Source organism: Phoenix dactylifera, chromosome 1, assembly GCF_051530095.1.
Source record: "Phoenix dactylifera cultivar Ajwa chromosome 1, Ajwa_hap1_PhDact_Kaust_v1.1, whole genome shotgun sequence".
Classification (NCBI taxonomy): Eukaryota; Viridiplantae; Streptophyta; class Magnoliopsida; order Arecales; family Arecaceae; genus Phoenix; species Phoenix dactylifera.
In genome coordinates this window covers 32,602,792-32,617,857 of record NC_143190.1, presented here as the reverse complement: position 1 = coordinate 32,617,857, position 15,066 = coordinate 32,602,792, and the positions used below count along the sequence as shown (strand labels likewise).

Sequence of the window (15,066 nt, the reverse complement as noted above, 5' to 3'; positions counted from 1 at the left end):
GTGTTTTGCGAAAAATCTTATCAACCTGCTTTAGCTAGAAGTATCTATATTTAGAGAAGTTGTTTGATTCTCATCTCAAACTTTAGAATAACCTCACAACATTAGCACCACACGTTGAGACACGCTGATCTATCTTTTTAGAAAAAGGCTGACACACATCAGGATACAATACAAAGCTTACATAGTTATATATTGAAGATGCAAAAATCTTTTAAATCACTTATGAGATTGTTCAGCTTGTTGAATAGTTTAACAGGTCTACTTACAGACCACTATCTTTTGTAAAAGATTTTTATTACTCTTTTGTGTTTTATTTTCTTGTAAATTATTTATAAATAGTTTCTGTAAACTCCCCTTTTCTAATAAAGGCTAGATAGCTTTGCCTCCCTCTTCATCAAACAAAAAAAAAAATGGTTGAGTACTTGAGATGGTAATTATAGGCAAAAAATCATATCTATTTGAAAAACCTAGCAGAATTTGGCTGGAATTTTCATAGGATCATGAAGTTTATTTAAGTAAGTCCCATGTTAACCGAATCCCTCTCTAGCTCGAATTCTTTATGAAGAAAAAAAAAAACTTCATAGATTTTATTTTAAATTCTGCAGTCAAATAGATCATGAAGTTTATTTAAGCAAGTCGCGTGTCAACCCAATCCCTCTCCAGCTCAAATTCCATATGAAGAAGAAAAAAAAGAAAACGACCTTCATAATTTTTTTTTTAATTCTGAAGTCACACAAGCCCATAGATAGGATTTACGCCAAAAATAGGATAACCCTTTAGAAGAAAATGGGCTAAGTAGAGTAACAAGCTAGATGTCTACAGAAAATTCATCCCCAATTCTGCTAGATTTACCACAAAAAAAAGCACTCAAAGACAATAAAACCAGAAAAAAAAATTGATGGCTTGTTACTATTTCCTGTATCTTGGTATCTATTTTTTTTTTAAAATAAAAATAACATCAGATTTCAAGGCAATAAGAGTTTAGACAGAAGAAAGATTTAGCTAATAGTTTTTTTTTGGGTGAAGCTTTCCTTAATTTGAGAGGTGATTGTATTTGACTATAAATAGAAAACCTTACAACAATAGAATGGAAAGAAAAATAATTAAAAGGATTTTAACAGCTCAACTGGAACGTTGGAGAGATTCTTTCTTTATTTTCAACAACTCTGCATCTTTCTTATTAGTTTCCAATGGCTCTATATCTTTCTTATTGATTTCCAATAACTTTGTATCTTTAACAGCGTTTGATAGATTGGTAGTTTTCTTTCTTGGAGAAAATTGCATGATTGATGGTAATTGCATGATTGATGGTTTTCAAACATCCCCCCTCAAATGAAGCCGTGAGATGAGGCTTAATTTGCAGCGATTGAATTCATATGCTAGTCGATCTAATGGTTTTGTTAAAATGTCTGTTGTTTGAAGTTTGGATGGAATATGCTTTGTGCAGAGTAAACCTTGTTGGACTTTTTTCTGAACGAAATGGAAATCAATTTCTATATGCTTGCTATGGGCATGAAAAATAGGATTAGCTGCCATGTAAATAGCACTTTGATTGGCGGTTAGGAGGAGAGGACGGTGTTGTGGAGGAATGCCAAGATCACATAAAATGTAGGATAACTAAAGCAATTCAGTGACAACAGTGGACAATGATTTGTATTCTGCTTCAGAGCTAGAGCGAGAGACGGAAGACAGTTTTTGGACTGACCAAGAGATGATATTGCTGCCAAGGAAGGTGCAATATTCTGAGGTAGATCATCGAGTCTCCTTACAACTGGCCCAATCGGAGTCAAAAAAACCATAAAGGTTAAGAACCGAGTGGCGGCAAAGGTGAAGTCCAAGAGTGATGGTGTCGTGCACATATCTAAGGATCCTTTTGACAAGTTGATAATGTCCTTGCATTGAAAAATACATAAATCGTGAGACAAAATTTACACTAAAAGAGAGATTAGATCTGGTAAATGTAAGATATTGTAAGGCGCCAACTATACTCGATAATGAGTAGGATCAAGAAATGGGGTGGTGTCCGTTGAGGCCTTGTCCTTGGGAGACGTGGAGGTGTTCATCGGCTTACCCCTCTCCATTCGAGCTCGCTGAAGAATGTCTAAAGCATACTTAGACTATGACAAGAGCAAGCCATTAGGAGTATGTGTGATTTGAACACCAAGGAAGTAATAGAGAAATCCAAGGTCCTTCATATAGAATTCTTTATGAAGATCAAGAATAAAATTTTGTAAAAGGGTAGGATTGGATCCTGTCAAAAGTATATCATCAACATAGAGAAAGAGTATTAGAGTGTCCCTCTGTTTTTTGTAAATAAGGAGTGAAGGGTCAGCAATGCTACAAAAGAAGCCAAATTTTGTCAAAAATAAGCTAAAACGAGCAAACCATACACGCGGTGCTTATTTGAGACCATATAATACTTTGTGTAATTTGCAAACATGATTTGGAAAGTGAGGATCAATGAAATTGGAAGGTTGTTCTATAAAAATAGTTTCTTGGAGAGAACCATGTAGGAAAGCATTTTTAACATCAAGTTATCGAATGTTCCAGTTTTTGAAAGAGCAATAGAGAGCACAAGTCTTATGGTACCTTATTTAATTACTAGAGAGAAAGTCTCATAGTAATCGATGCCATTAACTTGATGATACCCTTTTACAACTAAACGAGCCTTTAGGCATTCTAAGGCACCATCAGAATTGTGTTTGGTTTGTAAACCCTTTTGTTGCCAATTACATGCATGTTAGGCTCTCGAGGGACTAAACTCCAGGTTCCATTTTAGTAAGAGCATGTAATTCATCATTCATACATTGACCCATCACTCATGTTTTAAAGCAATTTTAATAGTTTTTGGTAGCTGAGGGATGGAGGTAACACTATGAAGATGGGCGTACTTGGGATTTGGTTTAGCAATACCTGCCTTATCCTATGTGACCATGGGATGAATGATTTCTGAAGACATGCTAGGAGCCGAGGCCATAAGAGGACTAGATGACAGCATGGCGAAGTGATCCGTGAGGATAGGACTCTCTGGCACAGTGTTATTTGTGCTCGGGTTGGCTATTACTTCTAAAGTGGGAAGCTCGATAATGTGTGAGGGCGATTTTCTGGAGACATCATAGGGGATGTAGACATAGGCATAGGGGGCTGCTCATCAAGCCAATCTAAGAGGGATATAATATTTTATGTGTCGTGGGAAGTTAGATGAAGCGTGCTTTGGTTTTGTAAGGAAAAGTCTCTTCATCAAACACCACATGTCTAGGGACAAACATTTTTCCTGATTGAGGAGAAAAACATTTGTATTCTTTATGTTTTTGGCTATAACCCATAAAAATGTATGGCACAGTTTTGGGATCGAACTTATTAGATTTGGTGTGCCAAGTGTAAGGATAACATTTACAGCCAAAAATTGTAAAGGATTTATAATAAGATGTTTGCCATAGACTTTATAAAAAGGAGATTCACTATGATTTGCAAGAGATGGTAAGCGATTAATTAAAAAAGTAGCGGTGGAAAAGGCTTCCACCCAAAATATTTTTGGCAAACCACAATGATATAGCATGGTAAGGCCAAGCTCATGAATAGTTCGGTGGCAATGTTCAACGACACCATTTTGTTCCAGGGTGTGTGGGTATGAAAATTGATGGACTATACCAAGCTCCTGCAAATAATTAGTGAAAGCATTGCTAACGAACTCACCCTCGCCATCACTTTGCAAAATTTTGATCTTACAGGAGAATTGTCGCTTAATGTAAACAACAAAGGCACGAAAATAGTTAAAGAATTCGAATTTTTTCGCAAGGGAACAAGCCACATATATCTATTGTGATCATCAACAAGACAAGCATAGTATAAAAATTTATCATTGGAACTAATAGGTGCAGGTCTCCAAAGATCACAATGAAAATTTTCAAATAGACCATAGTCATTATTCAAACAAGGTAAAAACGGTAATTTGCTAAGTTTGCCTAACTGAAAACTTTTGCAAACTCGAATTTTATTTTTTCCTCGCAATCGAAGAAGTCCTTTGGAATACAAAGCTTGAACAACAGCAGCTTGTGGATGGCCAAGTCATTGGTGCCAAACTTCACTGTTCATTGCATGAAAACGCACGAAAAAGTGGGCCTCTGGCGATGTCTTGATTGTGTACAAATTACCCCTCTTGATTCCTCTTAGAAGGATCCTGTTTGTCCCCCTTTCCTTAATAGCAAAACCAACATCATCAAATTCACAATTTATAGGATAATCGCTAGTTAGTTGTCCTACAGATAAAAGATGTCATTCTAAGTCTGGTACAAGCAAGACATTGTCAAGAGTATATGATTTATGTTGCAAAACAACAAGGCCAATATGCGTAATAGGTAACATCATGCCATTACCAACCATCGTATGATCAGTGCCTCTATAAGGTTTGAGATTATGCAACATACCAGCATTGGACGTCATGTGAGATGATGCTCCAGTGTTAGTTGTCCACTCTTGGTCTTCCAAAGCATCACGGATTTGCAAAGCAGTAAATGCCTTTTGATTCGGAGTGTTATCATCGGACTGATCATAGTGGAACCAACACACAGGGGCTTCATGTCCGTCTTTTTACAAATTTGACAGCGAACAGTTGCATTGGAGGAGTGACCCGAGGTCTTGGATCCAATAGGTTTGGTTGGTGGAGCAGCATTACGATTTGCAGGTTTATTTGAAGGACTGAATTCTCTACCTTTGCCTGAATAATTCCTGCTATGACCATGGAATGCACCTTTGTTTTTGTTGTTTTTATTCTGTTGACTAAAAAATGCAGCATAGCTATGAGAGTGGTGTGTGTTGGTGTTAGTACAAATTTCAAAGGCTTGAAGTAAAGAAATTATCTCACCATAGGATGGAGTAGGTGGTTTAAGCATAAAAGAAACAAAAGGTTCATATTGAGCACCTAAGCCATTTAAGAGAGAAAAAACCTTTTCTTTGTTAGAGACAGGTCATCCCACGGCAGCAAGGCTATTGAAAATTCGCTTAAACTCATGAATATAATCATCAAGTATCATCTCAGAAGTTTTGTGAAGAGAATTCAACTGATGTAGACGCATAAACTGCCTTTCCTAAGAAGGTTGGGCATACGCCTCTTGAAGAGCACTCCAGACCTTGGCGGTTGATTCCAGTCCAATAACAAGATTGAGGGCTTCTTCAGTTAAGCTTCCAATGATCCACACTCTTAAAAGAAGATCATTCTTCTTCCACTTGGCATGTTCGGGGTTGGGAATGGAGCTAGTGTTGGATGATTCTGACCCAGCAATAGTTCATGTGGGTTCTAGTATGTCGCCATCGAGATAGCCAAGCAAATCTTAGCTTGCGGCAAGGATCAAAATTTACTCCCTCTAGAGAGGTAGTTATCTGATTTCAAGCAGAGGGTAACAAAGTTACCGACAACAATTGTACGTTGGAGAAGCCATGGAGGAGAGTTGCATAAAATTGAGCGGAAAAGTGGATTTTTGTGGATCTGATGATAATCTTTTTTGAGAGCATTAGCAATAGGTGTGCTCTGATACCAAGAAGAAAGATTAGTTAATAGTTTTTTTTGGGTGAAGCTCTCTTTAATTTGAGAGGTGATTATATTTGATTATAAATAGGAAACTTTACAACAATAGAATGGGAAGGAAAATAATTACAAGAATTTTAACAACTCAATTGTAACGTTGGAGAGATTCCTTAGTGGTTTCCAATGGCTCTATATCTTCCTTATCGGTTTCCAATAACTCTGAATCTTCCTTATTGGTTTCCAACGGCTCTATATCTTCCTTATTGGTTTCCAATAACTCTGCATCTTTAACAGCATTTGACAAATTGGTGGTTTCCTTTCTTAAAGAAAATTGCATGGTTGATGGTAATTGCATGATTGATAGTTCCTAACATATACTCCATAGGCATCATGTTTCAGAAGGCCTTCATTCTCCCACCAATTTTCTTTCACTTTTCTGCTTCTATTATTCCAATCATAACATGCAAATTAGGATCCAACTATAAATGTCTGCCTAAAGTAATATAAAAAAGATGCAACAATAAAATACGAAACTCAGATGGCCATCTTGAGATGGAGTTTCTTCTGCAGGGAATCTTGTTTGTAACCTTGGGCAATACCTTTAGAGCATTGCTTTCCCACATCTGTAGCAAAACACGACAACATCACTTTGATTCAAGGGAAATCTGATGCGCGTTGTACTTTAATTGTCGTAAATAAACATAAGCAAGGAAGGGGAAGGGACACATGGAAAGTAAAGTTAGGATGTATACAATAATTTTCACATTAGAGGTGAACTGTAACACTATGCAATTGCAAGTTTCCATGAAACAGTAGTGAGTTGGCAATCCAAAACATCGACAAAGTTATCAATTGGAGAAGTGAAAAGCATGGTTCCATCTGTGTAATTAAATTAATATTTTTTGCTTCAAGCATGATTACACTACAAAAGAAAGAATATATCCCGACGCTTTTCTTAGTCTTTACCGACGCTATTAAGCGTCGGTATCTGCCCTTCCAACGCCCCCTAAAGCGTGGCTAACACGTCGGGTAGGTGGGGGTGGGCATAGTTTTTGCCGACGCGTCGACAAAGCATCGGCCAAAACTTGATCTATACCGACGCTTTTAAGCGTCGTTCCTTTGTATGTTACCCGACGCTTAAAAGCGTCGGCCTATCTGGACCGACGCATAACACCGGGGACTTATGTTCGAACAGGCCGACGCTTAAGTGCGTCGCAATATCCTCCATGCCCGACGCTATAAAGCGTCGGTAAACGCGTGCCAGGTTCCGTGCCAGTTGGTTTTGCCGACGCTTAAAAGCGTCGGCAATAGGATTTTTTTAAAAAAAAAAATTCGTAAAAGCAATTTTTAATACCCTGTATACATTAAATTTCGTAAAAGCTTCCACACATCCTTTGCTTGAGTGGGTCCCCGTCTCGTCCTCACCATCCCTTGTCCATCTATTAACATTAAATAAAAATATGCCTTAAAAAGTTGAAGACAAATATGAACATAAAATATGAACTTTAAATTGAATTACCCTGGATCCGAAGCTCATCCTCTGGACAATCAGCAGGAGGGTCGCGCTGAGATCCTGACTCGTGCTGCTGATGCTCACATGGCTGCTGGGACTGCAGGGACTGATCAGAAGTAGATCCTACCACTACAAAAGAAGGAATAACTCCCGGCGCTTTTTTTTGTCTCTACCGACGCTTATAAGCGTCGGCGAATTCCCAGCCCACGCGACCCAAAGCGTGGGTCAGACGTCGGGCAGGTGGGCGTGGGTCCGGTTTTTGCCGACGCTAAGAGAAAGCGTCGGCAAAAACAGGGATTTGCCGACGCTAATGAAAGCGTCGGCAAAAACGGCTTTCCCGACGCTTTAAAGCGTCGATAAAGACCAATCCAGTTTTGCGTTTTCGCCGACGCTTTAAAGCGTCGGCAAATGTATTTTGGCCGACGCTTTAAAGCGTCGGAATTGCTATTTTTTTTAAAAAAAATAAAAATACGAATGTAAATTATAAAGGTCAAAATACATATATAAGGTATTTTTGATTACCTTGCTTACACATCAAACATATTAAACTATCTATATGTAATTTGTGAAGTCGGTATATACGTCCAAAATTACAGAAACAACCAGCCATCTAGATTTAAAAGGCAGGCTGATGGAGTACAAGCATTTATTAGTACAGTTGTTTCTCCCCCTATCGAGGGTTTAGTTCGATAATTGACGCCTCATTTGAAGAGAATAGAGTCGATGTACTTGTAGACTGCTCATGTTTACCTCTAGATGGACCGGCATCTTCAACAAATCCATATGACTCGGTCATGGCATTTGCATAAAAAAATGCAGGCTGTGAGGGAGTTTGGAGTTTCATTTTGTACCTGTTGAGCATCAAAAAAACTGATAACATGTTTGGCCTGTCGCTTGGATTTTCCTGTACGCATAACAGCCCAATGTTGATGCATCTCAAGATTTTGTGGCTTGAATAATTTTCAGCCATACTTGGATCAACTAATTTCAGTGCTGTCTCATTGGTCCAACATTGCCATGCCTGGTAAAGGTCTGTTAGAATATGGCGTAGTCATCTCTAGACTTATATCATAGTAGAAAATGTAAATGTGAATTTTGTAGTTACTTACGTAGCTTAGAAGATTCATCACATTTCCAGGGTCATAGAAACTATTGTTCCTTCTTCCGCTGACGATTTCCAAAACTAATACACCAAAACTAAAGACATCTGACTTAAAGGAAATACTCCCATGTATAGCATACTCTGGTGCCATATATCCACTGCAAACCATTAACAATCAAATAATGTGAATCATTAAGGCTTAAAGCATAGTGAAATTTAGGCTTCAAAAACTTACTATGTTCCTACAACTTTAGTTGTCTTGCTTTCAGTATGGTCTTCACCAAAAAGTCTTGCCAATCCAAAGTCTGCAATCTTGGGATTCATGCTTGCATCTAACAAAATGTTGCTAGCTTTCAGATCTCGATGAATAATTCGTACTCTAGAATCTTCATGAAGATACAATAGTCCCCTAGCAATCCCTCGAATGATGTTGTGTCGTTGTTCCCAGTTTAGTTGTTCACTTTTGGCTGCATCTAGTTAATCCAGATAGAGCATGTTTAATGTTATGTACCACTGCCAAAAATGGTTAATTTATTAATTTATAGAGATCAAATTGTATGCTAACCGAAAGAGCATTGCTGGTTTAGTTGGTTAGAATAAACCTATTTACGTATATAATGTATGCTTATACGGTACCAGTTATTTCTCACTTCTTCCTCAGTTTCTTTTGACTATCCAATTTGACCTCGAGTAGTTCTAGATGCCTAGCCTTCCGGAGAAACCAAAACAAACAAAACTCTGGGCTTATGTATCACCTACTACGGAACTTCTTTGAGTGAATTTTGTTCAGAACTTCCTATTATTTTTTAAGTTTTTTGGCCCTCTTGTTTTGTAAATATGAGTGTCTTTTCTATGCATTTTGGAGTACCTGTATGAATCTTTTGTGAGCATTTTCATTTTATATACTCATTTTGGCATATGTTAAGAATATAGTCATGTTTTCATATCTAGCAAACATTATTGTGTGTCTTCACAATCTTATGCTATGCGATTATATTATAAAATTTTCTTTTCACTTTGTTAGCTTCATAGATTTTCTTACTAAGCCTATTAATCTTAGATTAATTGGCAGGGATTTTAGCAGACCAGTTTTGACCTCAAATGTCAAACTTACATGTGTATACTCTTTCAGTCATAGATGTTCTGTACTATATTTTGGGTCTAATTTTGGTATATGGTTCATTATAAAATTAACAATTATAACCATTTGTAAGCATAAACAAGAAGACTTATCCCATCTAGTTTGGGTCACGTATTTAGGAATCTTATAATATCATTGGTCCATATCCAAGCCAAGCTGTCTGAAATGATGAAGTCATTTCTCATATGAAAAATTAAACCCATGAGTATAGCAACCTAACATAATAACATAATTAAATCCAGTATGAGTAATCAAACTCCAAGAACCTTGTTGTATGTTATGTGCCAGCAATCAAGCAATTTGTGATTCATGATAATACATGAGTTAGATTACTCATAGAAAATTAAACTACTATTCGAGGAAAGAACTCACATGCTAGCATGGACAGGCAGAGTTGGAAGTTGACATTTTTCCTTGAGATGATAGTTATCAGCAGCACAGAAATGTGGAACAGTAGTAAGCATATCAACCAAGGTTCCTACAGATGCATCAAACTATAAGGCATATCACCTCAATATGTTGGAAATCAATGTGTTTGAAGAATAGACAGAGGTCCTACTCCTAGTTGGAACATTGAAAAAAGAAGAAGAACAGCTGGCTCTCAAGCACACAGAGACAGGACATGTTCTAGTGTAACTTTAAGGGTTGATGAAACACCAAAAAACAACAAATATTTTTTATCTTCTTCTTCAGAGAGGAAAGAGAGGAACCAATGGAGATGATCATTGCCTGCTTGCGGACTGGGCAGCCGGTCGCCATGGTGCACCGGTAGTATGCCCGGAGGCACTGTCCATACTTTCTCCATTGACATCCATCAGTGATCTATAAGACAAGTCCAAAAAAAGAATAGAATCATTTAGACTGACTTTCAGAAGATTAATTGGTTTCTCACAACTAAACAACAAGATGCAGCATTAAAAACTAAAGACTTCTAAAGAAATAATAGAAACATGCAAAGATGAGAGTTCAACTAGAAAAAAGACTAAACAAGAAAGGAATGGAGAAGAACAGAGAAATCAAAAGCCAAATCAGGTGGAAGAATAAACGGATTACAGGAACTTGAAGAGGTGTTGATCCGCAAAGCTACGATTTTCTTCGATTGAAGCAAAGAAACCTGTTTCCCAAATCAAACACCAGATCAAATGTGGTAAAGGCGAATGTTTAAAGAATAAACCAAGAATTTTACAATCTCCTACCTAGATTTGGAAGTAGATGGTTTTGGTACTTTGGTTGACGCCATCGACCACCTCACAATGCCGCCTCCAAGGCGTCTCACGGCCGTCGCCGGGTGGAAAAAGGGACGAAACCCGGAGCTCAAGGCGTCTCAAGGCTTGAAGATGATGAAGACTCGAAGAATCACGAAACGGACGAACTCGGAGGAAAGAGGAAGAAGAAGAAGCGGGGTCTGAGGGTCTGAGGGTCTGAGGAAGAAGAAGAAGCGGGGTCTGAGGGTCTGAGGAAGAAGAAGGGCGAACGGGCGATTTGAACTTGAGGATCCAAGGCGAGGGTCGGGGAGGAGCGCAGGAGGAAGAGGCCGCAGTGGGACTTGAGGATCCGTGGTTCGAGGGAGAGGGGGGCGAAGTCGGGTTCCAAGGAGGCGGCGAAGAGGCGGGCGAAAACATCATCGCCGGAGCCCTTCTGCTTCTTGAATCTGGAGGCGATTAGGGAGGAATGGACGAGGAATGGGGAGGGGGTTACAAAGCGATCAGAGTACTGAAGTAGATTTTCTTTTCGATCTCTGGAATGGGTTGAGGGTGGAGGGCGGTGGCCGGGAAAACGGAAAGAGAGAGAGAGGGCTTGTTGAGCTTCCGACGACGCTTTTTAGCGTCGTCTTAGGCTGGCGACTACACCGATGCTTATTAGCGTCGTCTTTTGCCGACGCTTTTTACAAGCGTCGGCAAAGTTTGACGCTAGACCAAAAATTGGCGACGCTTGTGAAAAGCGTCGGCAAAAAAGCGTCGGTAAAACCTACTTTTTCTGTAGTGTACCTGAGAATGCTGGAACTCCACATCTCTAAATCGTCTCCCTCGGGGCATATTGTTACCTGGTATGCACAAAAAAGAATCAATTCTTTAAATGATAAATTTATACTAAAAACATCATTAGCAAGCATATGGAAAACATCATGCAAATGCTTACAATTACCTAAAAATGCATTTTAGAAGAGGCTTTAGCAGCTCAGAGCAGTCAAGCCAACTTCTATTACCTAATGGAAAAAGAAGAAGAAATTGAAGGAGTTTCTCTAAAGAGAAATTTTGGCACCCTGGCTTGAAGATTTTAACTCTAGAAGATGATTGAAACCAAAGGGTTTGGTTTTGCGGTCTTTGCCTTGCCGACTGGATGCGACTCCTTGTATCAGCATTGCCTTTCATTTTTTACCAGAATTTTTCAAATTTCAGACTGATCAAGATCTCATAGAACATTGATATATTAGGTTGAAAGCCAACTGTATTAAGTTTTTTACTCGGTGATCAAATCTCACTAGAGGGATGACCTGGTGACTGAATTCCTTTGAAGATAAATGCATATAAAAGAAATTATCAAGCTCCTCTGGAAGCGTTTACAGTAGTAAATAACTAACTGGAAGCTAATAGCGGCTTGGCTGACAAACTTTTGCAGGATACCCATACCAACAAAGATAGACTTGCCACTGGGTGGTCATTGAGAATCAACTGGTTATTTGATGCATCTGCCAGTTTTACACAGGGGAGAATACGGTGCAAGTATTGGCTTAGCCTGGTCCGGGTAGGATCCTGTATGAGAAAAAGCAACCGTGCATTGCCTCTGTGAAAATAGTAGCCAAAGGCAATTACTTCATCAGTCATCACAGAAACACTAAAATCGACAGACCAGAAACTCAAAAGGTAAACGATTCTTTTTGTTGGATTTCCTGTCAAATAATACAAGATGGGATAGTGCTACAATGTACTCTAAACCTGAATGAAACAGGCCTCGACATCAAAGCAGTACAAGCAGCAGCGCACCTATAGTAGTTCTGAAAATCAATTCCCAAAAGGCAGCACCAGAAAATGGATCACCTTCTGAAAATGATGCTAGTGTGCTCTATCAGCAACATATGCAATTCCCCTCTGGAAAAAAAAAAAAGTAAATATGCAATGTCCACAAGAATATATTGCCAAAAGATGCTATCAGTTGGTTTCCTCATGTGAAATTTATCTACTTTGGTTATATAAAGAGAATTTCTTTGATAGCACCAAAATTGTCTTGAGTGGAACCAAGGCAGCAAGTGACAAAACTTGTCATTCTTACCAGGAGACGGAATCAATTGATCTGAAACTATTTTCACACAAGGCCTTGTACATCATCTTAGATATAAATAAAGAAACTAATTCTCCGCTTACAAACAGCAGTAGCTTTCTATTTGTGCAAATACGATGCATAGGATTTCGATATCGTCTTGAGATTCAATTGGATGCCTTCTTGTTTACATAACAAATAGAACACTTCGTTTTTTTTTTTGGTAAAAAGACGAACACTTCGTTTGACACCTTCTCGCTAAGCAAGACATAATTTGGACTCAGGAATTTTTGGCAGCATAGTCAAAATTAGATTGCATTGACCAGCACATTTTTGGCAGCATAGTCAGGAACTTAAGTTTCAAACCGAGAATATCTACAATTCTTGGAGCATTAAGAACCCCATCCATTACCATAAGAGCTACAACTCTCTCTCTCTCTCTCTCTCTCTCTCTCTCTGTGTGTGTGTGTGTGTGTGTGTGTGTGTGTGTTTGTGTGTGTGATTGTGTGTGTGTGTGATGGGAAAACTATGGATGAGCTTTATAAATAAAACTTCAACCAAATGCAGATCTATATTGTCATTCAATCCATGGTAGTGCCTTACATGGATCAAATGGGCATACACCCTTCAGTGGAAATTAAAAGATCTAGGTGGTGGCTCCCTGCAATAGCTAGATGATCTTGGCTTCCTGAAGCATACACATTTATGATCATCCAATTTCTTGCTCAGTAAATTGGGGCTGGGTGAGACTTCTTGATCCCTTCAGTTATTCCTTGCATGTAACTTTTAAGGTAAAACTTATTAGGAAAAGGAAATAGATCTCATTTAACTGATTAGATAAAGGTGTAAGAGGGTCTAAGCTTGTTAGGAAGCAAGGGTCAGACCTCACTTAATAGCAAAACTCATCTATTCAGTATTTACAAAGATAGCTAAAAGTACAGGTAATCAAGGAAATAGATCTTATTAAGGGCATTATGGCATGTTCAACACCTGGGAAATTTTGTTAAAAATTTGAAATCTATGCTAGATGTTCCGAATGGAAGACAAATCCTCTCCAAAAAAAAAGAAAGGAAAATAAGAATGTCTCAAAATAAAATAAAGATGTCAAACAATTGATATATCTGCACAGAAGAATAAAGGAAATATACTTTAAAACCTAGAGTATATGACTAAGCACAGAAGAATAAAGGAACGATACTGCATTACCTCGGGCAGAGGCGGACCTCGATCGATCGTTGCTTCGGGCCGGTCGGTCGATGCCGGTCTCCTGAGAGGAGGGCTATCATGAAGTTCGATGGAGGCAACGAACACACGAATTAAGAAGAGGAGAAGGAGGAGGAGAACAAGCGAGAAGGAGGGAGAGGAGGGAGGAAGAGAAAAATACCTCAGGCAGAGGGGGTTGGGGTCGGTCGGTCGACGCCGGAGAGGAGGGAAGAGGAGAGGATGTAGGAGTCGGACGGTCCGCGCCGGAGAGGAGGAAGATGGGGGCTAAGGCAGCGCCAGAGAGGAGGAAGACGAGGGCCAGGGCAGCGTCGGAGAGGAGAATGAGGGGGCTCGGGGAGTAGCTAGGGCAAATATGCGAGCTCGGGGTCCGCGCCGGAGAGGAGGAAGATGGGGGGTAAGGCAGCGCCGGAGAGGAGGAAGACGAGGGCCAGGGCAGCGCCGGAGAGGAGGAAGAGGAGGCTCGGGGAGTAGCTAGGGCAAATATGCGAGCTCGGGGTCGGTCGCTGGGTTTGGAGGGGGACTTCGCCTTCGCCGACGCTTATAAGCGTCGTTTTAGGCTTTGCCTTCAACGACGCTTAAGTGCGTCGTATTAGTTGAAAAAAACGACGCTTTTAAGCGTCGTTTAGTTGGGGGCCTACAACAACGCTATTAAGCGTCGTCCACTATTTGAAATTCCCACTCTAATAATAAGCATCGGCAAAATTTGGCGGGGAGCAAAACTTACCGACGCTTTTCTCTAGCGTCGGCATTTAAGCGTCGGCTTTTCCCCTTTTTCCTATAGTGTTATGAGATAAATTAAGGAAATGAAAGATGCAAATTTGCTGGTATGTTAACTGAAATTGAGGCATTTCTTGTCACCCTGCCAGCTTGAAATTTCCACTGGCTTACAAATGTAGGACTACTTGTAAGGAGTGACAGCATTGACAAATGGACATGTATCGACAACGCTATATAACAAGAAAATATAATATTCACAAATTTCAAGAATTTTGTTGCAAGAGGGGAAAAAAAAGTAATTTAAGTCTTGAATCCGATCTAAACAGCGAACAAGTATAGCTCGATGAAGGACTTCCGAAGATTTATCAATTATTGGTAGAAAGTCTAGTGCTTGAGCTCAGAAAAATCAGGGACATAAATTATGAAAAACAAATCCTTAGTTACAAACCTACAATTACATGAAGTGAGGCATCTTCCAAACCTTGCCAACGAGATTTCAATCGTCAGAGGCCATACAAATCCGTTCCTTTTGTCCTAGATTTAAGGATTGCAGTCCCTACAGTATCAATGGCCATTCAGGCATATTG

At 39.3% G+C, this 15,066-nt stretch overlaps 1 protein-coding gene across 2 annotated transcripts; it reads right to left on the bottom strand.

Moving 5' to 3' along the window:
• Nucleotides 1-7,580: 7,580 nt before the first annotated feature.
• Nucleotides 7,581-11,109, bottom strand: LOC149768573 (cysteine-rich receptor-like protein kinase 8). Of its 2 annotated transcripts, XM_089930545.1 has the most exons (7): nt 10,477-11,109; nt 10,334-10,394; nt 10,010-10,102; nt 9,653-9,758; nt 8,375-8,612; nt 8,147-8,297; nt 7,581-8,058 (listed from the first exon to the last, which is right to left on the bottom strand). In XM_089930545.1, exons 3-7 carry the CDS (start codon nt 10,037-10,039, stop codon nt 7,708-7,710), a joined length of 876 nt encoding a protein of 291 aa, XP_089786671.1. In that variant the 5' UTR covers nt 10,040-10,102; nt 10,334-10,394; nt 10,477-11,109; the 3' UTR covers nt 7,581-7,707. The 2 variants fall into 2 exon arrangements, with proteins under 2 accessions (XP_089786671.1, XP_089786672.1); XM_089930546.1 differs by lacking the exon at nt 10,477-11,109 and having other exon boundaries at nt 10,334-10,446.
• Between the last annotated feature and the right edge of the window lie 3,957 nt (nt 11,110-15,066).

What these genes read in the sequence shown, in the direction of transcription:
- LOC149768573 (XM_089930545.1), bottom strand. Translation starts at nt 10,039, where the DNA reads ATGGCGACCGGCTGCCCAGTCCGCAAGCAG. An exon ending in ACTAAAGTTGTAGGAACATA is followed by an intron (nt 8,298 to 8,374) that starts GTAAGTTTTTGA and finishes AATGGTTTGCAG; the next exon opens with TGGATATATGGCACCAGAGT. An exon ending in TGATGAATCTTCTAAGCTAC is followed by an intron (nt 8,059 to 8,146) that starts GTAAGTAACTAC and finishes GACCTTTACCAG; the next exon opens with GCATGGCAATGTTGGACCAA.